Here is a 25,747-nt window from a genome sequence, read left to right on the forward strand (position 1 = left end):
AATGATATAACATTATTTGATACTGTACATTAGCAGCAATTACGGTACACATTTTTCACTTTAGCAACAAAGTGGAGACCCTCTTTTCTGTAATGAAAGGCCAATCTTATGGGTTGTGGTCTCTCAGACATCGGCAGTAATAAAAACATTGTTTCCCTTTGGACTTTAATTACACTTGATACTGGGCATCATTACATTTTTCCCCTGACTGACAGGTGATGCTTGTAACCCGATCATAATCTGTTATCCGACAAGATTAGAATGTTATATTCTAATGAAATTAAATTAGAATGTATGTATTTCTCAATAATTATCACTTTTTTCAAAGCTCTTCAATCCACTGTCTTAACCAACTTCCAGCTTCACTGCAGTTAATTTCACATTCAAAACGCATTAAAACTACCAAAACACATCATTTATGTTTCAAATTAAGTCATTCTTTCAGAACTCTAGTGAAGGTTTCAGCCAACAAACACAATAAAATATACAAAACAAAAAAACACACAAACAACAGGCAGCAATATGCACTATTTTCTGCTGTTCAGAATTCAATGCAATTTGAACAATGCTAACATCACTTACTCACTTAAAAAAGATGGGTTAAAAACGACCCAACAGCTAACCCAATGGTGGGTTGATATAGCACCGACCTATTGTTGGGTTATTTTAACCCAATAAATTAGGTAATTAGTTTTACCCAATAAATTGGGTTACAAAAAACTAATCTGTTGGGTTATTTGGTCAAAATGCTGCCATGTAAATAAATCACAACTTAAGTATTAACAATTCTTTATTTACATTCAATTAGACATTGCATTCAAAAGTTATTGTTGCAATTGTTTTAATGTATTTCCTAAAGGTAAGAAATTGTTTCAATAAAAATTAAAAAAGTAATGCAATTATAAACTGCCTCATAAGGCGATAGAATATTAATGCTAAAATTACAATTATGTTTGTAAGAAACATGGAATACAAAAACAAAAATAAACAAACAAAACAAACCAAAGCTTGTCCAGCTTATCCAATTATAAACTGCCTAAGTAGGCGACAGTGAGTTGATGGAACTCCTTCATGGCACAGAATATTGTGTGTTGTAGAAACTGCCAAACAGCTGCTGCAGGCTTTGGATACTCAATGTCTAAAACATAAAATAATTTAAAGGGCACCTATTATGCAAAATTCACTTTTACATGGTGTTTGAACATAAATGTGTGTTGGCAGTGTGTGAGCAAAACCACCCTAGAATGATAAAAATCCACCCAGTAGTTTTTTTACTATCTCAATAAATCATAAGCACTGTCTCAGAACACCCTGTTCTAGATTTTCCTCATTGTGACGTAGAAATGAGCTAAGCCCCACGGACGTGATTTGATTGACATCTGGTTTTGGCATAGACCCCGCCCTCGGTGCACTGTAAAAAATAAAACGGTGTTTTATTCAGTAGAGTTGATATTTTTAGTATTCCAGACAGGAAAATGTGTATTAATATAAATGTATGCAGAAAACCATGTTAGACCAATGTTTTGCATATCAATGATGTGTAAACATGTTTTTGAGAATAAACTGAACATAGAAAACGTATTAAGCACAACAGCCAATTAGAATGCGAAAAGCGCATGCGCATGTTGTCTGACATCCGGGGTTTCAACATGGATCTCAACGCGGGCTTTCCTCTCCTTCGAAGTTGTTTTTCTCTCATCTGCAAGTTATCCAGTTAGGACTATCGGGATTGACGGCGTAAAAGTAAGTATTAAATTACGTTTTGAAACTACACTTTAGTTGTGGAATGATTTAGAAGAATTGGATGATTTTCAAAAAAAGCATTTAATCGAAAATATTTCGTCAGAAGATGTGCTAGTTTGAATTGCACTGACATCGTTGTAATACTAGCAACCTAACTTAACATCCCACCAATTTTTTTTTCGGTGTATAATTCCACCATTAAAGTGTGGTGTTCAGATATTATACCTATGTGGCCAGAAATATATTGTAGCCTAACTTATTGTTTCAGTACATTTCGTGTAAGTTAATTGTACCACATTCTAAGTTGATGAGCTAAACTTGATGAGGTAGTCATGCCTGTCTATCAAGAACTAGAACATATTGTCTAACTTGCAGCTAGATGCTAACAGCAGAGGTGGTTTAGAAATCATAGTACTAGACTAAGTTAGCTAACTAGCACGAAATCAAGGATCTTTGGTAACAGTTAGCCCAGCATCCAGCTATTTTGTTCGGAGTAACCTATGTTATATGGCTAGTGAAGATATTTTTTCAGCTAACTTGTCATTGTAATATTCTATTAGTGGTTTTACTCTTAATCTGATTTACACCTTAAAACATGATTAATGGCCTTACATTTTGGTTATGGTATATATACTTTTATGGAACTAAAATCACATTATTTACTTGTAAAAAATGATATGGAAACACACTTTATTTAGCTAAAGTAAACTGGCATTTTAATTATTTCCTTGAATGAACAATATAGCCTCCGGCTTGATGTAACCTAAGCAGTTTTTTTGCATTGTGTGGGTCCTATGTAATATTTTGTATTATGTAATATTAAGTCTTTGAATGTCATAATTATATGTTTCAGGTGAGAGAATTGGCACCACATGCATTGCAAGTTTTGCGATTATTCAGCAGACCAAGACGGTCTCATCAGACATCACCAGCTTAACCACAGAAGACCAAACCATTGGCCGTGTGTTCACCCCAACTGTGTGTGTGTCTTCAAAACTCAAGGAGCTTTAAGGTCACATCTTTCAAGAAATCATCGCAAAGGTGCATCTGTTCACCATCAATCTAATTATACATTCAAATGTGAATGTTGTGATTTCCAAGAAATATGTTCTGAAAGAGATTTTTTTAAACATCTTGGAAATCACCTTAAAATTCAGGAAAGTGTTCCTTGCCCGTTCTTAGGTTGTGAGTTTAAGACAAACACATATTCAACATTCAACTCCCATAAATGTAGGAAACACAAACATTACACATTGAAAGATTTTAGAACTGTGATTCAGCCTGTTGTGATTTCTGGAGATGACATTGCTGATGAAAGTGTAGGTGATGAAAGTGTGGCTTCAACGTCCTTTCAAGATGATGTGTTGAGGGAAGACAGAGTAGGTCACTGTGAGTATGAAACAGTAGAACACAAAATTGCAAGTCTTTTCCTTTGTATGCAGACTGTTTTACACGTCTCAAGAAGCGCAGTTCAACGAATAGTTGAGGAAATTCGGGATATATTGACATGCACAAAATTCCATGCCTTTCGCTCCGTAGCAGAGGTTATTGAAAAACACAATATTTCAAACGAAGGCACTCTGGTTGGGGAAATAGTTGATTCTTTATTTACATCCACCCCATTAGTAACTACAACCTCTGTGAAAGGCTGTCTATCTACTGACCACCGAAGAAAAGTATATTTCAAACAAAATTTTCCTCTGATTGAGCCTGTAGAATATCTGTATAGACAGGGCAATAGGAACTCATTTGTCTATGTACCATTGGCATCAGTGCTAGAAAATCTTTTGAGACGCTCTGATTTTTCAGGTGCATTAGTTTTCAGACAGGAAAGCTCACCAGGTGTTTACAGGTCTTTCCAGGATGGTCAGTACTTCAAGCTGAATAGTGCTTGCCTTGGTGAAGATGTAGAAATCAGCTTAGCTCTGTACATCGATGAGTTCGAAGTGTGCAACCCTTTAGGTACATCCAGAAAGATCCACAAGGTAGTTGCAGTGTATTGGGTCATCTTAAATTTACCAGCAAAGTTCAGGTCAGGTCTGACATCCATTCAGTTGGGAGTTTTAGGGAAAAGTGTTGATGTCAAGAAATTTGGGTATGACAGATTTTTAGAGCCACTGATAAAGGATCTAAAGCATGTTGAGCAAAATGGGGTGTTTGTGGAGGCTTTACAGAGGTCTGTTGGAGCAAAGCTGTTCTGTGTCTGTGCAGATAATCTTGGAGCACATGGCTTAGCAGGGTTTCAAGAAAGCTTCACAGTAGACAAGTTTTGTCGTTTCTGTTTGGTCAGTCACAGTCAAATAGGTACTATAAAACCAAGAGAATTCCCTTTGAGAACTATTGAGCAGCACAATAGGTTTGTGGATGACATAAAGCAAAACCAAACTCTTACGAGTGTAAATGGGGTAAAACAAGAGTGTGTGTTAAGTAAGCATTTGGCTTCCTTTCATCCTGTGACAGGATTTCCCCCAGACATTTTGCATGATTTTTTTGAAGGGGTCATTCCAGTGGAATTGTCATTGTGCCTCAAAGATTTAATTTCTAAAAGATTTTTCACACTTGACAAGCTTAATCACAGCATCAGTTCATTCCCATACAAGAACACTGACCAAGTCAACAAACCAAAGATCATTACTAAAGCAGCCCTCTCAAAGGGTACTATTGGGGGCAATGGGCATGAAAATTGGGCGTTGTTGCGATTACTTCCCCTCATGGTTGGTGGTTGTGTTCCAGAGAATGAACCATCATGGGAAATATTAATGGATCTAAAAGAGATCGTTCAGATTGTTGTCTCTGACAAATTCACAGAGGAAACATTAAGCTATCTTGCATTCAAGTTATCAGATCATCACTTACTACTTACAACCACATTTCCTAATTTTGTGTTGAAGCCAAAACATCATTTCATTGAGCACTACACACACCTCATACGCTGTTATGGTCCGTTGGTGGACCTCTGGACCATGCGGTTTGAATCCAAACATGGTCTCTTCAAAAGAATTGCCCGTAATGTGCATAATACGAAGAATGTGCTGATGTCTTTAGCTACGAAGCATCAGCAGTTGATGGCATACCATTTGGATGGGCAAAGTGTCTTCAAGTCAGACCTTTACATTGACAAAGTCAGAGCTGTTCAGGTGGGATCTTTGGACATTGCACAGAGATCTGCTGTGTTAAGAAAATTCCCAGATGTGGAAACAGTCTCTGTCACTCGTAAAGTGCAATTCTTTGGAACAGAATATGGTCAAGGCATGATCATCACAGCTGGGCAATGCTATGGTCAGCCACAGTTTTTCAAGATTTTGAGCATTTTAGTTGATGCTGACAAAGTGTCATTCCTATCCAAAAAGCTTGTAGCATGGTACCTTGAACATTATAGGTCTTTTCAACTTGATGACAGCAGCTATGGTGAGGTCATCGTTCTTGATATGAATGACTTGAATCATTACTATCCTTTGACAGGCTACTCTGTTGGAGGAAAGCTCTGGGTGACCCTTAGAACACATTCGCGCTGAGAGAAAATGGTGAGCTATCTTAAGATTTTTTTCAATGTCAATTGATGAAGATATCAAAATTTTACTCTAAGCTAAAAGTCATTGTTGTTGTTTCTTTGTAGGCTTTGCTACTCCGTGTTGTGGTTTCTGATGATGAGGCACGGCGTGTTCATCTTTCACAAGTGCCAGAGTCAGTGGATGCCCTTATAGACGTGCTAAAAGAAAAGCTACAGCTACAGGGAGACTTTACATTACAATTTGAGGACCCTGATTTTGCAAACGCACTTTGCACTTTGTCAAACATATCCGAACTACCCCATGATCGTGCAGTTTTGCACATTAAGTGGAAAATTGCATCCCAGCCTGAGAATAGTGATAGTCAGTCCCTTGGATCCATATCGTCGTTGGATACGGCAAGCTTAAATTCTCCAGTGCACACCTCAACTAACCCCTCACCAACCACTTCAGCGAATTTGCGCAGCACTTCAGTTTGGCCTTCTCCATTTACTATCCCCCCTCTGTCTCATGATGTGGAACTGAAATTAAGAAAGGCAAATGAAGCTTATGAAAAGACCAAAACAGGGATTGATGTGACAAGAGACATAAAGACAGACATTCTGGACAAAATTACTCAAGTGACTTTTGACATTACGGCATATCCTAGGCCTCATGAAGTCGAATCCATTGCTGTCGCTTTGATATCCAAGTACCCGTGCCTCAAAGAGAATGATGGCAATGGTTATGAGGGATGGTTGACCAGCATTAGGAATAGGTTCAGTAACTTCAGAGCAAAGCTCCGAGTGGCTGGTTGCAGTGAAGTCTCTATCAATAGCAAATCCAAGGGAGACGGTGACATGACATACACTCTGAAAAGGGCTAAACGTGGTGAAATTAACCATTGTCCTAACCATCCAAATGAACATGATGATGCTTCACTTGAGGAACAAAGAATGCTCTTGGTGGAAGCATCAAAGAAAGCCCGAGTAGATGACTCACTTATCAGAGTGAAGATGGACCTGACATTCTCCCTCAGGAGAAGGGAGGTAGTTGAGGAGCAACCCATGGTCATGGTGATACAAAATCGATGGCCTGCTTTATTCTTTAAAGAACAGGTATGTTTTTTACAAAGCTGACAGTAATGTTTTTACTCTTGTCATTTAAATAGCTGTAAACTTTAATTTACATGGTAATATTCAGAGCAACACTATTGCTTTACTCACTGTTCTTCTGTACATGTTAACAGATTGGTGAGGAGTTTTTTCGCATCACCAATAAGAACTTACTGGGGACATTTAGAGCTGCAGTGGAGAAATACACTCCGAAACTCCTTCGGCATACCGTTCCCGGAAAGCATCCTTTGGAAAGGACCTAGAACACATCCTGATGAAGCTTGATGATGAGGTATGAGTTATAGTAGAGAAAATACCTCTGCTCACTGAGGTGAATGTTTCTTTGTCTGATATAAAGACATTTTTCCCCTGTCTTTTTTGATAGACCTCTAATATTATCCGGCACCGCCAGGATGCTGCACTCAGAGGACTTCCCATTTTTCTCTGTGAGGAACCTGGACAACTTTTCAAGCAATGTCTTGTAAGTGTCAATTATCATAACAGAATAACCACTAGGGCTGGGCAAAAAAATCGATTTTTCGATTAATCGTTTTTTTAAATGTGGTCGATTCAAAATCGATTCTCAAATGCCACGAATCGATTTTTTTCCATATTCATTTATCTATTACCCAAAAGCCAGTATTAGTTTTCCTCCATTGTTCATAGGCTTGCGAACTCCATTTTATAGCTAATGCTGTGAGATTTTATGTTTGTTTTTTCTTAATCATAAAATAACCTCAACTAGTGCTGTATAATTAATCATATCGCAATCACAATGTCAAGCCTACGCAATTATATTTGACGTGAATGTCCTGAGTGTGACCCACAGAAAGACTCGCGCTTATATCGTGCGTGCGCGATAGCCCAGAATACAGCTCTCTTTCGCGCTTGAACGAACAATAACACACACAATAATGCCAAAATGTCTTTTTGTCGAGTATCTTCATAACATAAGAGCAGTCTTATGATGACCGTGAAGAGTTGTGACTCGTGAGAGAATGAGGCGCGTGTGAGATCCGCGTCTCTGTCAGCAGCGCTTGGTCTCTTAAAGGGACAGTACACAGTAGCCACTAATTCGTTAAATTTAATCAAAGAACAAAGGGAACAGATAAAAACACTCACTGCTCTTGACTAAAGAACTTTTGTAACTTTAATAAGGATGAGTCTATATATACACTTTATAATTAATGCATCGCAGACTGTTTAGACAGATAAATATGCAAGTTTTTTTTATGGGTTTATGTGAGGATTGTTAACCTGTTTGATCAAGGCATGCGACTGTTCTGACTTGTCCAATTTTCAGCATCAATTTTTCATCTTGCATCAAAATCCTGTCTATTCATTGTATGTATTTGAAATATAGAGTTGGGTTCTGTTTTAATGTACCCAAGTGTACCCTAAATAAAAAGAGTTTAATATACAGGTTTGTAGCTCTTAATTTATTTTTATTAATTAACCACTTGTAAACTTATGTTCTTTTCTTTTTTTATAAATATAGGATTTGTATTAAATATATATTCATTGAGTGGAATCGTAATCGAATTTAGAATCGAATCGAGAATCGAAAATCGAATCGAGAATCGAAATCGAATTGAGAGCTTGCGAATCGAAATCGAATCGAATTGTAAAATCTGAATCGATACCCAGCCCTAATAACCACTCATCATTCCAGAAATACATGGAGAAAAAAGTAACATAGAAAGATGGGATGGAAGAAGATTGCCTCAGCTACTAGTGAACACACAGAGCACACAGTGAATCGAACCTGCAAGCCTTCGATTACAAGCCTGAACCCCTAGCCAGCAGGCCACGGCTGCCCCATTACAATTACAAGATGAAGATGATGTGTGTGTTTTGTGTTGTGTGTTGAAAATCACCTTTTAATGTTTTGACATCTCTATTATAGGAAAATGATCCAGATGATGTGGCCGTAAAGGGAGTGGCTGTGGGGGTGCTTTATGTCCTCGAGGACTGTGCTGTGGAAACCTCCTCTCCAAAGGTGCAAAACATTTCATTGATTGTGGAGGAATCTGTAGTTCTACAGGACATCGCTGATACTCCCACTGCTGTGGCATACCTTTTTGGCCTTTTATACGCCCTCAACATTTCCTACCCAAAACATCTCAAGTACACTTTTGATACTCTACAGAGCGTCTTTATGGAAATGGGACCTAAATGCACAAAGCGTGTCCGATCGCTTAAGAACAAACTAGCATTGTGAAATGCTGGAAAATGAGGCCAAGGGCAATTTCTGTATAGGCCAATAGTAATATGAATGTACTGTTCTTATTGAGTAGCTCATGTTAACAATAGTTTGCACCTTCATGTGTGGTTGATTTCAATGTTTTGCTTTTTTGCACAAATGCAAGAGACACTTATGGCATTCTTAAGGATATCGTTAGGATATCTTTCAAGTTTTTTGTTTTGTTTTTTTGGTGTATGGTGCTTACAGTACCATACAATATCCCAGATCTCTCCTGCCTTGGCCTTCTCTTCTGTTTTGCTCCTTGGCAACTCTAATGCTGATGGACTCTTCTAACCAAATGTTCAAACTTCCACACATCCCAAGAGGATTGGTTACAGTTGCTCAATAACCATCATAATACATGCATAAGATCATCACAGACAAACATTTACATTAAACACACAATCATATGCACACAGCCTAAAAAAACACCATATTTTATTTTGTATCATGATGCTCTAACGTAATGCTGGATGGGCTCTTTTAACCAAAATGTTTTTGAACTTTTCGCATTGCCCAAACAGTAATTCTGTGTAAGTTTCAGGTTTTTGTGGACGTATTTGATGTCAAATTTTATGTGTATTAATAGTTTTTCATTTATGGTGGTTGTGTTGATTGCATATTTACACTTTTCACATTTTAATTGTAATTTGACCTGTATAGGCCCATGTTTCTGAGCCCCAGAAGTTCTGGATTGTAAACCTCTTAAATTGGTATCCTTTCTGTGGTTTCATTTTGGAGTTATATGGTATGTCATTTGACATGCATTTATAGTTCTTGTATGTTGGTTACAATGGTAACATTTACTCCCAACACGTTTTCATGTTCAGCTACTGTGAATTACGGCTGTTAGGGCTATGTTCTGAGTGCCAGAACACTGTGACAATGTCTACTGTGACATTTATCTTAATTGAAAACATTTATGTGGCCTTTCTGTGTTTATTTTTCATTAATATTATTTTGAAGAGGTTTAATTGCATAGTGCCACCTATTTTTTTGTTTTTAATCAGTAAAATACACCCTTGGTCACAGTGAAATAAAATACTTGAAATGTATGACATTGTTTATGGATTTATTTTAGTTTGTGAATTAAAAAAAATTATGTAGGCCAAAGGAAAATAAGTGAGTTTCCAGTATAGTGGAAAGAGAATCAATATATTCTTGATAAACATTTTCTAGTGCTGTGAACGAGGCTATTGACTGAGCAAACATATATTCATTGGTAGAACGAGGAATTTAAAGTGCTGTTCATCAACAGAACTAAGTAATATTAGTAAGGACAACAACATTATTGTTGTTGGGGTAATCACATGGCTAAAGCGCTGTCCCTTATCAGAACTAAATAATATTAGTAAGGACAACAACGTTATTGTAATTGGGATAATTACATTGCTAATCGTTGGGAAAACATAAAAATGTGAATGCAATGTGTTGCCTTGAATTTTTCAATATTAGCAATGATTTTTTTTTTACAGTGTGATCTGCATCCTCCATTGTTTCAACGACAGCCGGTAATGTCTCCTAAGAAGTGTAGGTCTTCCGTTGTGGGACGTAAGAATGGACATACTAGTCTTCACTGACATCAGAGCCACTGAAAACGCAGCGGATGGATTTTATTTATGAAGAAAAGGCGCCACTTAAACTTCCTAAATACGAGAATCATGTTCTGACTGACTGTTTAGTGAACGAGGGTCAAAGTTAATCCTCAAGTGTGCATGTGTATGGTTTTTGCTCATACTGTTCGCGATCCAACGTCACCTCCAGAAGAAGTAAGTGTATTTTATTATTTTTGAGCAAATAGTCATTTCAATCGATGTCAGCCAGTTCAACAACAAATGCGTCTAAAGCTATTTATTGTCGTCGTCATAGGATGTCTCACCAAACAACGTCAGACTGTTTTATGTCACGTACATTATTTTTTACAGCAATAACAAATGTAAAATGAATACCTCTCATAAACGTCTATCTCCCTAAAGCATTTGTTTTCTGGTTCTGTAACGTTAGCCATCTTCTCATATTTGCCACATAAGCGTGTTTGTAAGTTAGTTTAAAAAAAATGCGCGAAAGTTTTTGTGTGTGTGTGTTGCACATCCATAATTGCAAAGGGGACGCGATTAAAACTTTGTAAGTACATAAATGTATCAAACAACCATTCCAAGACGTTTAGTCTATTCTCATTCTTGTTTATTCTGTGCCGGAGTCTCTTCATCATCTAGGTCCAGCAGCAGGGCGGGGATATGCAGCTCATTTACATTTAAAGTGGTATAGACCAAAACAGCTCTTTTTAAAACAGGCCCCAAAAATGACATTTTCAAATGGTTATAATAAATTAACTGTGGGGAATTTTGTGCTGAAACTTCACAAATACATTCTGGGGACACCCAAGACCAATATTACATCTTGTAAAAAGGGGCATAATAGGTGCCCTTTAAAGCATGTATCCACAGCTTGTAAAAGGCTGTCTTGCTCTAGTGCCGCTCCTCCCACAATAACTAAAGCTTGTGAGCAGTTGAATTTATCCCCAAGCTGCAGGACATGAGGGAATTGCCTCCGTTGCTCCTCCTCCTCCAAATATTAAATGATGTTTGTTCCAACCTTTAAAAATAATTTTTAAATGGTAAATATGCACACATGGATCAAATATTACCCAAAACGTGTTGTCATAAATGATGTACCTACAGGCTGTATCAACAAATGACAAATAACAAATAACAATTATTATTTAAGGTGTTTTAAAATTGTCTGGTTTTGCAATAACACCACAAATTTGCAAAAATATAACTTAAATGCCACTAAAAGAAAAGATGTAGAGTTTTAATTGTCAAATTATATTTATTTTAATGAACCAAATGCTGAAAAAAAATAATTTTAAATTGAAAAAAAATATTTAAAAATGTGTATATACAAAATTAGCAGAAATGAAGTTGTGTATGCATGTGTGTGCACTGCATTTGTGTTTGTGTGGGTGTTAGGTCTCACCCCTTAATGTGCATTTGAGGCTGTTCTATACAAATGCATGTTTGTGTGCATGTATGAGCAAGCATGTTTGTCCCAAAATGCATTTGTGACTCAAGGCTTTATTTCTGTGTGAAAATGTTCTGGTTTATTTTGGATTTATTGATGTAAAAAAAAAAAAAACCTCTTGGGAATTGTGTTCCAAATAAGAACGAAATTCATACAGGTTAGTAGGGACATGGTGAGAAAATTATGACCGATTTAAAACATTTTGGTGGACTACTCCTTTAAGGAGAGGTGTCATTTGAATAATTTATTATCCTTCATTAGGCCTAAGTTCTAATTTTCATGAAGTCAAAAAAGGTTTCACTATATTAGTGATGCTGCTATATGCTTGTTACATTATCTCTCACCTGCAAATCTGTCGATTAATGTTTCAAGGTTCCACTTCTGAGGCGTTTCCCTTACATGAATCCATAGCATCCTGTGTAAAAAAAAGTTTAGTTAATAAAAAGTGAATTAACAAAAATAAAGCCTATTGTCAGTGACAATAGAAAAGATCTGAAAAGTGTTATGTAACTTAACTGGCTATTAACTTACTATCTTATTGAGTCATAGTTATATTTTTTAACTTTTAATCTTTATAGAGTTGTATAGATAAAATGTTTAATTAGGGTGTCCATATTTCAGGCTTTTAATCGGGAACACGGGAAATGTCTCGGTAAATAGTTTGTGAAATTACATTTGGGCTCTTTTTTAACGCAGTTCAGGAGCCATGTGCCACTGTTTGACCAATGTTTTGCGTTACGTACTACATGACCGACCGAACAATGGCGCGAGAAGGCGCGATCTAAAGCAATGCAAAAACGCACACAATGAATGGTGTCCCGGCCGGGCGCATTTTTTTAGGTCCAAAAAGAGGACATGTCCGGGAAAAAGAGGACGTATGGTCACCCTAGTTTAACACTTTGTAGTATTTTAAATGCACACTGTAGTTGGGATAAAACAAGTAAACATTTGCGCTACAATATAGGCCTTTATATAACTCAGCATACCTTCTTCCTGTAACGTTAAGTGACTGCAACACTGGATGGATGGACCAGGCTTCTGCTGGGTCTTGAAGCCGAGCGCGTCGGTTAATATATGAAAATATGAATAACTTTCCCAAAAAGAATGGGAAAGAACATAGAAAGTTAGGAAGAGTATCACAACCAAGTATTAAGAAATTGGCTGGCTATATGCTATATTGGTGTCGTTAGTCGCAGATAGCGGACAAAAAGCAGTCAAATGGGAGATATAAACATGGAAATAATTGGCTGAACATAAAAAAAAAAGCGGCAATAATACTATGTAAGAGCTTAAAGTCACTTTATAACGAAAAAAAAAAAAACATGTATACAATATACTGTATAGTGTAATATTAACTCACCCGTGTATCTTCTGTTAGCTGCGGGGATCAACCGTTGAAATTTGAATTTTAACCCAACGGGCTGCGTTGTTATAGAAACAACCCAATAAATGAGCCGAATAACCCAACAGAACGACCCAATATTTTTAACCCAGCTATTGGGTACACATAACATTAGCTTACCTTTCTTTGTGCTTCCTTTCCAAGTGACGATAAAAGTTTGACGTAACTTAGTCCCCACCATCTCTGAAAGTGAAGCACTGCAGAATTTACAAGAAGTTGAATGCTTTCTTCTGGATGTTGTTTTACAAATATATTCTTTATGATTTTTGTAGCCGAATTTTATTACTGAAGATTTTGCAGACATGTTCTCCCGCTCCCTGACAACCACAGCTCACTTTCTTGGGAGTGCGAGTGAAAGGGGGCGGGGATGGGTGCAGGGCTGGACTGGGACAAAAAATCGGCCCGGGCATTTTTGCCCAGACCGGCCCACTATATGATCATAAACACCACCCATCTTTGCACGCCCTTAATTATATGCATACCAACTCCTATTCATTAAAACCACTAATGCCATGTAATGAGTGAGTATAGGAACGAGTGAGAGTTAACAGATGAAATAAGTAAAAATTTGACATTTATTAATACAGTCAAACTATACTCCACAGTGGTGAATCCTAAAACAAGCTATAAGCTGCGTTGGCATAGCAATACAAGTGTTATTTTTGTTATCTTACAGGATTTTTGTTAAAACTGTGGTGGGTGGATCTCGGTCCCTCTAGGGGGGTTCGGGGGCATATGCCCCCCGTGAGAATTTTTTTTTGGGAAATTTAATGTTAAATTCATCAATCTGGTGCACTTTGAGAGTTCAAAATTAAAAGCTCACCCATATTCAGTGTGCAAATTAAACAAAGAAAAATTCAAACCTCTTTTAGTTACAGTGTCTATTTACATTACACCTACTACATAATAGTTATAATATGAATCCAATGACAGTAATAGCCATATTTTGTAAAACAAATGCACTAAAAAATAAAATAAACTTTCATAATTAGTTTTGTACCAATTTCTATACTTGAAAGAGATAAGCACATGATCCTTTATTTTGATACAAACTGCATCAAGCTTTTATTTTGGTGGAAACCATGGTTTACAAACGCATCTCATTAGATTTCTAGTGAATTGCGGTAATCGTCACCTATGCAGATGTGGAAATAATCTGTAACTGGGTTATGGGTTCCTACACTTATGACATGGCCTAAGTGTTTTGAAAGAAGGCTAGTTCTGCTTACCGCAGGCTCTACACTTTCTCATCTCTCTCCTGATCCTCCGTCCTCACTATCATCATCTGCCGCTGGAGCTGACGAAGGTCAGAAAACATATATTTTGACACATAAAGCGTCTGCTTTAAGGGCCTGGTTCTATTTTTTCACGCTATTTATCTGCAAATTCCTTGCGTTTCTTCTCCATCTATTTTGACAGATACACACTGACACTGCTGCACGCTCGCTCACTCGTTTAAAGTTGTGATTGGCCCAGCCCAGTGTCAATCAAGAAAAGAACCAATGGGCCGCTGATCTACGTGTTTCATGGGCAGTGTTACTGGCAATTTACTGATATTTCCACAGTTATGGTCTTGACTGGTCTTGAAAAAAAATCCCGAGTCCTCAATGTCCGAGACCGAGACAAGGCCGAGTACAAATGCGGTCGAGTCCGAGACCGAGACCATCAAAAAGTGGTCTCAAGACCGGTCTCGAGTACTACAACACTATCTGGTATATTATTTGGTTATTTGATATAAGCAGCTAAAGTTACTTGAAGGGAAAGTTGTTCTAATTACCATTTATTAGCTTTACTTATTTCATCATGTCAGCACTGTCATAAATGCTGATATTTTTCTTTGTATTGTTTATTGTAGAACCACACATACTGTACACTCAGGAAGACAGATAATCATCTGCTGGCTGTCAATAAATCCACTGAAGAGCTTTAGAGCATTCGATTACATTCTTACCGATGCACCACAGTGGTCACCTATTCTCAACTAGCTACAGTTACAGTCCTAGCTATCAAGTCACCATTACAGACATAAGTGGTTGTTTCACCAGTGTTTGATTAAAATTATTTAAAAATCTAAATGTTATTAGGCTGCAATAGCATAAAAATAAATAATAAAATTTACATCCTGTTTTCGGTCGAAGTCCATAGTAATCGATTGTCGAGTTCACGCGCATAGGTTTAGTTACCTATGATCATGCGCCCGAACTCGACAATCGACTACTGTGGACTTCAACCGTAAACAGGATGTAAATACAGGTATGAGCGCTGGCTGAATAAACATAATTTTTATTCATATCTTTCACATCTACTGGTGTCAGATTCACCCGTGTTCACTCTGAAGGAATCACTCACATGGCTGAGCACTTGTAATGACACATCATCCATTGAAGTCAACAGGGTGCAAATTTAAAAAGAGGATAACACAGTGTAGGCAACACCGATTTTTGTCGTTGTTCTCTGGACAGCACTCCAAATTTACAAAAAAAAAAATAGCTCAATGTTAAAATTGACCAGAGTTCTCCTTTAAATCAATACTAAATATGAATAGTGTTTTACTCTGGGAACAATAGTGCTTTGTGGTGATCTTTATCTGATCATTTTCAGTTTCTGCTCATATAAAATGTTATTATTTTAATTTCTACTTTGAGAAAACCACTTTTATGATCCCAGACTAAGGTTACAATTTAAATTTCTGGATTGTGTTGAAATAAAGTTTTTAAAGACTAATATAAATTGATGTGTTTATTTCAAAGTGAATTAATTTTTTTCAGATTACATGATTTGTCAGTGTATTTTACAGTTCTTTAAAGTAGGTAATGCAGAATTGGTGTTCATATTTTACTCTCTTAGTGTTCATGTTGTAAATCTGTGTCGGTGTTGCGAGAGGCAACACTCTTGAAAGTATCGAACTAACACTTTGAGGGTTGTTCCCATATTTATACTTTTAAAGTGTTGAAATTAAGTGTTGATTTCCAGATTTCAAATTTACTGTGTAGTGATTAGCCTAATGTAGTTATTATAAGATCAAACTATATATTTAGATTAATTTGGACATTATGCTGCTGTAATCTGTAGTGGTTGAGGAAGATGAGTGTCATTGTTTTGTGTTATTGATGTTTTATCCCTGTCATAGTGTGAGAAATAACAGTATTGTCTTTCACTAGAGCAGTTTGTGCTTTTATCATGTATCCTGACTCAAATAATGTGTTTCTAACAGCAAACACTCAGAATAAAGTGAGATGATCTGCTGATGATCCTGAATGGCTTGTTGAATGAGTGTTGATAGTCTGAGGCTCATCAATATTAACAGATCTGCTGAAAACACTCTTTATTTCATGACAATAGTTCCTGTTTTCACCTCATTTATTATGCTGATGTCTTCAGATCTCCTGTAAATTGACACTTAACGCTCATTTCATTGGTGTCAACAGACTGAGGGTATAATTGTTGTTTACTATATGTACATTTATTTCTGTGTTTATGATTTTAACTGTTTTTCTTACCATTATTCATATTTGGAAGAATTTAAATATTCTTTTATTTATTTCTAGATACCTGTATTTTAATGTAGAAACAGAATAATGTTAGGATTAGCAATACAAATAATGAATGGATTATTTCTCACAGGGTTATTCACTTGAGCTTGTGTTTCTGGTGTCCCACTTTCACATGCGCATGAATGAAAGTCAGTGTAAGGAAAAGTCTTGTGTGAACAGACATTGATAATTCAAAACGTTTTTAGTAAAATAAATATCAATCTCAAAGATTCGGTAATGTTTTAGAAATAATAATTGGAAGATATATTTACCACATTCATGTAAAGTTTCAAGGACATATAATCAATTTATAAAAATGCATTCTGCAAATGATCATTATATTTTAGAAGTGCCATTTATTTGTTGCATAGAAGTGTCATTTAGTATAAAAACAAACACAGTAACTGATATATTTTAGATTTTGGGCAGATCAGCTCCTCCCACACCAATTGCATCATCAACGAAGCTCCTCTCACATCAATCACGTGGTCAGTGAAGCTCCTCCCACATCAATTCTCCAATAAATGCTGTAAATTCCCATCAGCTACAAGTGAAGACGAGCATCAGAGCATCAGGAAGAGCTGAAATCTGCAAAGACTGAGTTTATTAAAGAGGACAGTGAGAACATGAGTGATCCAGAACCCTGCAGAATGAAACACACTGAAGATCCTGAAGAACAAAGAGGTTGGTGTTTATTCTTCATTCATTCATGATGCTGAAGAACATTCATGTTAGAAACATTCAAGCACTTCATCACTTTTAGATAAACAGTTCAACTATGAAATGGTACAGAATGTTCTGGGTTTTTCTTCAACAAATGGTCAGTACATTTGAGACATTTTTATATTGATTATCAACATCAGATCAAGCTAATACTATTTTAACTGATAAATAATAAAAGGCATCAAATTATTATATATTTTATAATAATAAAATAAAAAGGCATCAAATTATGATAATATTTTATAATAGTTGTCTAATTTCTGCTATTACTTTAGGGCTCACTTTCATGTCCTTTCAATTTATATTTCTTTCAATGAATTATTTTGATGTACTGAAAATTTTATTTAATACATTTTTCTTTCATGTCAGACCTGATGGAAGTGAAGGAGGAGAGTGAAGAACTGAGTGAAGTGGAGGAGGAGAGAGAAGAACTGAGTGAAGTGGAGGAGGAACTTCATGTCAAACCTGGAGAAAAACCTTTGAGTCGCTCAAAGACTAAAAAGACATTTTTAAAGAAAAGAAGAGCCAAGAAATCTTTCACCTGCACTCAGTGTGGAAAGAGTTTCATAACCAAACAAAGTCTTGAGATTCACATGAGGATCCACACTGGAGAGAAGCTGTTTAAGTGTGATAAATGTGGGAAAGATTTCAGTCAATCTTCAAACCTTAAAGAACACATGAGGATCCACACCGGGGAGAAGCCGTTCTCATGTGATCAATGCGGCAAAACATTTATCTGTTCATCAGACCTGAAGAAACACCTGAGAGTTCATACGAAGGAGAAGCCACACTCATGTTCTGTGTGTGGAAAGAGTTTTTCACGGCTGCAAACTTTACATGCACATGAGAAAATCCACACTGGTGTGAGAGAGTACATGTGCTTTGAGTGTGAGAAGACTTTTATTACAGCGAACAGTTTAAAACGGCACGAGATAATTCACACTGGAGAAAAACCTTACAAGTGTTCACACTGTGTCAAGAGATTCAGTCGATCATCACATCTGAAAACACATGAGAGGATTCACACTGGAGAGAAGCCGCACACGTGTGATCAGTGTGGGAAGAGTTTTGCTTTTAAAAGTGACCTGAAGCGACACATGAGAGTTCACACTGGAGGGAAGCCGTTTAAGTGTGATAAATGTGGGAAAGATTTCTGTCAATCTTCAAACCTTAAAGAACACATGAGGATCCACACCAGAGAGAAGCCGTTCTCATGTGATCAATGCGGAAAAACATTTATCTATGCATCAAACCTGAAGAAACACCTTACAGTTCATACAAAGGAGAAGCCGCATTCATGTTCTGTGTGTGGAAAGAGTTTTTCACTGCTGGTTAGTTTACATAGACATGAGAAAATTCACACTGGTGTGAGAGAGTACATGTGCTTTGAGTGTGAGAAGACTTTTACTACAGCGGAGAGTTTAAAACGGCACAAGAGAATTCACACTGGAGAAAAACCTTACAAGTGTTCACACTGTGAAAAGAGATTCAGTGTATTATCATCTCTGAAAAGACATGAGAGGATCCACAGCGGAGAGAAGCCGCACACGTGTGATCAGTGTGGAAAGAGTTTCTCTGTTAAAAGTGACCTGAAGCGACACATGAAGATCCATGCAGTCGATAAACCACATCAACACAGTCTGAAATCACAGTAAGTAGTTTATGTTCATGTGCTGAGCAACAAAGTCTCTTCTGTGTAAGTTAGACACACATCACTCTATAGCCAAATCTCTCCTCTCCACCTATAGCCGGTGTGTGGTGAGCACAGGACACTTTGTTGATTGATTGATATCTATTAACTTGCGCTCTCTGACAGTAGTTGGCGCTCATGTAAAAGCAGAAATAAAGCAGTATACAGGGCTCTAGACTGCAAGTAAATGGAAATTCATTATAAAGCTTGGAAGAGCCAGGACATTTTGTTTTAATATAACTCAGTCAGATAGTATTTGTCTAAAAGAAGAATGTCATACACACCTAGGATGACTTGAGGGTGAGTAAATAATGGGCACTGACCTGGAAACCAGGAGAAACTTTGTGCCTTGAACGAACAAGTTCATGAAGTTTTAAGTAATAGGGCTTCTAAGTCCACAAATCACCAATATTCCCTATGGATTTAATGTAGTAATGTTAACTATAACCATGGTATTGTGGCAGAAATAGTCAAATGTTTTTACATGATTCATTTCAGGGTTCGTACATCCTTTTGAGAGTAAAATTCAAGCACTGGACTTCCGGTTATGGCGGCCATGTAGGAAGACGTGGTTTTTTTGCTGCTCCGCTGCTAAGTTCGCAAAAAAGTTCTCCTGCTCATTTACAGTCTCAAATAGAAGAAGATTTTGAGGTGTGATGCCTAGCTCGGTAAAGTCACAAAAGGGGAAAGGTGGGACAACCAGACAGCCGAGCCTGTTTGACTGTAATCTTCGTGATGAAACATCCAAGGCTAACCAGGCCATGACTACACAAACTGACAATGAAAATGAACCAGCAGGCACCAAAGCTGATCAAATACTGGCAAAATTAGGCTCAATGGAAACAGGGTTCACCTCTAGGCTTGATAGCTTGGCAGCAACTCTACAAGATGTGAAAAAGGAGATTAGTGATTGCAGTGAACGCATGTCCCATGCGGAGGAGCGTATTTCCACCGCGGAAGACGAGCTAATTAGCCTGCAAGCTAAAGTCAACACGCTACAAGCTAAGAACAAAACCATGGAGGATAAACTTATGGATTTAGAAGCCAGATCTCGTTTAAACAATCTACGGCTTGTGAATTTGCCAGAGGGCGCTGAAGGCGCAGGCGGGGACATGTGTGCCTTTTTAGAGAAATGGATCCCCAAGGCGTTGGAAAATGAGGGGCTACAGTCCTCTATTGTTTTGGAAAGAGCACACAGAATTGGATCAAAGAACGACAACGCATCACGCCCGAGGACCGTGATAATGAGGTTTCACAACTATAAGAACAAACAGGCAGTATTTACCGCTGCACGGGAGAAAAAGGAGGCTTATTACGAAGACCAACAGGTCCGTTTCTACCCAGATTTGGCTGCGGGAATTGCCCAGCTGAGGAAGAAGTTCGACCCAGTTCGCGCGGAACTACGTAAACTGGGTATTCGCCATGGAATGTCTCATCCCGCGACTCTGCTTGTGACTCACAAGGGCAAAACTCATTCTTTTAAAACCCCTGCTGAGGCACACGTTTTTCTCAGGAGAATCCAAGAACACTTACATGAAGAAGAGACAGGAACACAAGATGATAGAGCCAATTAATGTGGTATGTGATTTGTTGTAGGCAGGACACAAATAACCACGACAAGCCCTTTTTCAATTTATTTTATTATTTTATTTCACTTAATGACTGACACGTAATTATTATGTGCTAAAGTTTGAAGCTATATATTTACAAAAGTGTACATATAGCATGACCGTGTACTTCTATTCAACAGTGATCATAAAAGGTCACATTATTATGAGACAAATAAGATGTTACTGTCATACAACAAGCCGAGTGTTAATCGAAGTGAGCAGGAATTATAAGTTAATACTTGTTAGAGTGTAGCAGCAGCAGTAGTAGTTGGAGTAGGTTGGAACAAGAGAGTGGTTTGACTGATCCTCATTGGTGTGGACCGGTCTTAGCAATAACGGGAGACCAACAGCAGGGGGGGGGGATACCCTCTTGAGTGGGGGAGGGGAGAGGGAGGTTATGTTTGTTCAGAGTGTTGGATGTTTGTTCTAACATCCCAATTTGTTATGCCTATAAACAAGGATAGTGTTACATTGCAAAGCAACCTGGTAAATTTAATTTTTAAGTTTTGTCTCAAGAAGTGAATCTTAATTTTATTTCATGGAACTGCAGAGGTCTGCAACGTCTTCAAAAGATAAAACAGGTTATGAATAAACTGAAAGAAATGAATGCTAAAATTGTACTGTTGCAAGAAACTCATCTCATTGATGATAGTATAAGGGTGAGAAGGAGGTGGAAGGGCACGGTGTATGCGGCATCGTTTACATCTCAAGCTAGAGGGGTTATGACACTAATTCATGAGTCGGTTCCATTTAAAATAAAAAATATTATTAAAGATAAAAGGGGAAGATTTCTAATACTTCATGGATCTTTGTTATCAGAAATGCTTAATATAACAAATGTTTATGGTCCTAATGTGGATGATAGCAATTTTTATAATGACCTATTTCTTACTCTCTCAACACTTTCAGGACTTCATATGATAGCCGGGGATTTTAATTGTACATTAAACCCAGAAATAGACAGATCAACTGGGGTTGATAATTCACATAACAACTGTAGGGCTACAATCCATAGGTTTATGAGAGATTTAAATTTATTAGATATATGGAGAGAGAGAAACCCGAATATTAGAGCTTATTCTTGTCATTCGGGTACCTTTAAGACGTACTCTAGAATAGATTTCTTTCTTGTTTCTTCAGAATTGCAATCTAAAATTTCGGACTGCTCTTATGATAATATTGTGATCTCGGATCATGCACCTTGCTGTTTGGCCTATAGGGATGATAAATTATTAAGAGACCCACCCAGATGGCATTTCCAACATAAATGGTTACAAGATGAAGACTTGGTAAAATATTTAGGAAAACAGATAGATGAGTACTTTCGAATTAATACTACACAAACTACTGCATGCGTTAAATGGGAAGCTTTCAAGGCTTTCTTGAGAGGGCATATCATTAGTTATACAGGTTCTAAATCAAAAAAGACACAGGAAACTAGATTACAGTTGGAAAATAGGATAAGAGCCCTTCAAACGAAAGTAAATAATTCTAAAAACATTAATAATTCACAATTAGAGAAAGAATTATTATTATTGAGAGCTGAATATGATAAGCAGTCTGCTTTTAGAGCTGCCTCAAGTCTTCTACGCTTGAAACAAACATTTTACGAGCAAGGTGACAGGGCTGGCAAATTGTTGGCATGGCAAATAAAACAGCTTGAATCGAAATCGCCAATTACATCAATAATATCAAATGGGCAAACACTGTATCCAATAGAAATTAATAATGCGTTTAAGGGCTATTATGAAGAATTGTAAAAAGCACAAGCAACAATTAAACTTGACAATATAAGCACCTTTCTAAATAAAATAGATATTCCCACTATTTCGGAGGATGATAGAGTTCATTTAAATTCAAAATTTACAATAGAAGAAATTGGACAAGCCATTGATAGCATGAAATCTGGAAAAAGAGCAGGGCCTGATGGCATTCCTATAGATCTGTATAAGAAATTTAAGAATAAACTATTGGTACCTATACTGGACATGTTTGAAGAAATCTTTCAATCGAATTTTCTTCCTCCTTCATTAAATACAGCCTTGATTACTCTCCTGCCTAAGCCAGGAAAACCTTTAGATAAATGTGAGAATCTAAGACCCATTAGTCTTTTGAATTCAGATTTAAAAATAATTTCTAAATTATTAGCAAAACGACTACAAAAAACTCTTCCTTATGTAATAAATCAAGATCAAAATGGATTCATCACGGGAAGACAGGGCTTCCATAATGTACGGAGATTATTGAATATTATTTATTGTAAAAAGGATGCGCCAAATACAGCCCTTCTATCATTGGATGCCGAAAAGGCCTTTGATAGGGTTGAATGGCCATACCTTTTTCAGGTATTAGAAAAATTTGGATGTGGAAACAATTTTATTAAATGGGTAAAAATATTATATGATAGCCCCACTGCTGAAATCATCACTAATAGAAATATTTCTCAACCGATAGCAATAAAACGCGGGTGCCGACAAGGCTGCCCGCTCTCGCCTTTATTATTCACGTTAGCAATAGAACCATTTGCAATTGCAATACGCTCACATCCCCAACTTAGTGGAATTACAGTAGGACCTACTGAACATAGGATTTCTCTGTTCGCAGATGATGTGATCTTATTTATTTCGAATCTAAACACATCAATACGGATCATTCTGGAAATCATCCAGTTATTTAGTGAAATTTCAGGTTACAAGCTCAATAAAACCAAGTCTTCTATTTTATTGTTAAATGAACATGAAAGAGCAAACCCAATCCCAGATGTTATACAGTTTAATGTTGTGACACAATTTGAGTACTTGGGGATACAGATTTTACCAAGTTTAGAAAAAATAGTTGAGGTAAATTATAATCTTTTAGTAACAGGAATACAAAATTCAGTTGATAGATGGATGCCGCTGCCAATATCTATAATTGGGAGAATTAATATTTTAAAAATGAACATTCTTCCAAAGCTACTATATATGTTTCAGAATATTCCCCTTTCACCCCCGTTTGGTTTTTTCTCACAAATGAAAAAAATGTTTATACGTTTTCTCTGGAATAATAAAAGGGCAAGACTTCGTTTGTCTTTACTGTACTTGCCTTATGAACGTGGAGGTTTGAAATGTCCTAATTTTAAGCTGTACTATTGGGCTACGCAGCTAAGGTCTATTATGTTTTATTATACTAATCACTCACCACATTGGATAGAAATGGAATCACAAGGATTAAACTTACCTCTTCCCTCTTATATATACTCAAATACAATAAGAAAATTATTAAGAGAAATTAAAAATCCAATTCTTAAAAACATGATAAAAGTATGGAGTGATGTGAAGACACTTTTGAAAGATTCACATTGTCTGTCTCAATTTAGCCCATTATGGGGCAACCAATTTTTTCCACCAGGCAGGGCAGACGCAACATTTAAGTTATGGAAAACTAAGGGACTGAGAATGGTTCAAGATGTGTATTTGCCAGAATCTGACATACTTATGACCTTCCAAGAATTACAAGATAAATTTCATTTAGATAAAAAACATTTCTTTAAATATCTCCAACTCAGGAGTTTTATAAGAGAAAGTCAAAACAATATATTAACGAAACCCACCACTTCAGACTTGGAAGAATTGTTGTTAAAAGATAGTCGAAAGAAAGGCATTATTTCTCAGTTTTATAATCTGACTATGTCTTACGTTCATGAAAGTTCTCATGATAGATTTAGAGCTTGGAAGGATGATTTGTCATTGCAACTTTCAGAGGAAGACTGGCAGGATGCATGCACTTTAGCCCACACAACATCAATAAATACTCGTCTTAAAGTTATTCAATTTAAATGGTTAATGCGAACATATGTGACACCAGTGGAACTCTGTCGATATAATGGAAACATTCCTGATGTATGTTCAAAGTGTGAACAATGTAGAGGAACACTGGTTCACTGTATGTGGCATTGTACAGAAATTACACTCTTTTGGGAAGAAGTAAGAGACATTATTCAAAATATTATTTCCAAACAAATAATATTAGAACCAAAATTGTTTTTATTGGGCTTATATCCAGAGAAGCATAACTATACAAAAAATGAACGTACATTTATAGACCTTAGTCTGCTTAACGCCAAATGATGTATAGCTTTATTTTGGAAAAAAACATGTAGACCAAGAGTCACTTTATGGTTACGGCAGATGCTGTCTGCTCTGCCACTAGAGAGGATTACATATGTACTAAAAGGCAAACAAGGACTTTTTGAGAATATCTGGAATACTTTTATTGATTATGTCAAAGATTTGGATTTAACAGATGACAATGACTGAGATGTGTGGACACTGCAGTTCACTTCTGTACAACAATTTGTAACACCTGATTTGTATAATTCATGTATTTTATTTTATATTTTTATTTTAAAGATAAGTGATAAATATTTATAGATTGTTGCTTTGTAAAGAGATATTTTTCTGATAGGCATTGTGGTTGTTTGTCTTGTGTTTGTGTATGCATAAAACTTAATAAATATATTCTGGCAAAAAAAAAAATTCAAGCACTAATTCCTTCACACTTTTTCCAGCTCTTTAATTTTTTAAATATTATCCAATTTTAATGTTATTTTTAATGTGATGACCAAAACCATGATTTGTTCATCCTTAAAAGATTGTTAAACTAAACATTGATTGTTTAACCATTTGGAAAACTAAAAAGTGTAGGAAAACAGTAGACCGAATATTTAAAACGTCTCAGGTTACGACTGTAACCTATGTTCCCTGAGAACAGGGAACGAGACACTACGTCAGAATGACGCTATGGGGAACGCCTCAGGCGTGACAGGTGTCTGAAATCAATATCAAATCACGGCAATCACATTGACCGGCAACAGCCCGTGAATCATTAACGTGAATGATTAACATGCGACCTGCAAGTATAAAAGGGCGCCTTGCAAACGTGACAAACATCCTATCGTCTGAAGGGACTGTTGCAGGCAGGCCCCGAGGCATGGCAGGAAGACGTAGTGTCTCGTTCCCTGTTCTCAGGGAACATAGGTTACAGTCGTAACCTGAGACGTTCCCTTTCGAAAGGGAACTCTACACTACGTCAGAATGACGCTATGGGGAACGATATACCAACGCCACCATGCTAAGGGGAGTGCATGCCAAAAGGCAGTGACAACTGTCAGAACCGGCAATTCAAATGAACGC

The 25,747-nt window shown here is 36.9% G+C and overlaps 1 protein-coding gene and 1 long non-coding RNA gene across 3 annotated transcripts in view; one reads left to right on the forward strand and one right to left on the reverse strand.

Annotated features, from left to right (window-relative positions):
* The window catches only part of LOC307164100, a 45,321-nt gene extending 31,461 nt beyond the window's left edge, over positions 1–13,860 (reverse strand). The window contains exons 1-2 of the long non-coding RNA XR_013822216.1: positions 13,709–13,860; positions 13,465–13,631 (exon numbers count right to left, since the gene is read on the reverse strand). This is a non-coding gene — a long non-coding RNA (uncharacterized lncRNA). The remainder of the gene's footprint in view (positions 1–13,464; positions 13,632–13,708) is intronic.
* Positions 1,480–9,645, forward strand: LOC307157237 (uncharacterized protein). Of its 2 annotated transcripts, none has more exons than XM_079869084.1 (6): positions 1,480–2,784; positions 5,206–5,267; positions 5,360–6,349; positions 6,481–6,638; positions 6,732–6,827; positions 8,253–9,645. In XM_079869084.1, exons 4-6 carry the CDS (start codon positions 6,621–6,623, stop codon positions 8,565–8,567), a joined length of 429 nt encoding a protein of 142 aa, XP_079725210.1. In that variant the 5' UTR covers positions 1,480–2,784; positions 5,206–5,267; positions 5,360–6,349; positions 6,481–6,620; the 3' UTR covers positions 8,568–9,645. The 2 variants fall into 2 exon arrangements, 1 of the variants encoding a protein (XP_079725210.1); XR_013820910.1 differs by having other exon boundaries at positions 2,683–2,784.
* Positions 13,861–25,747: the final 11,887 nt, after the last annotated feature.

This window comes from Squalius cephalus (genome assembly GCF_949319135.1).
Source record: "Squalius cephalus genome assembly, chromosome: 1".
NCBI classification, from domain to species: domain Eukaryota; kingdom Metazoa; phylum Chordata; class Actinopteri; order Cypriniformes; family Leuciscidae; genus Squalius; species Squalius cephalus.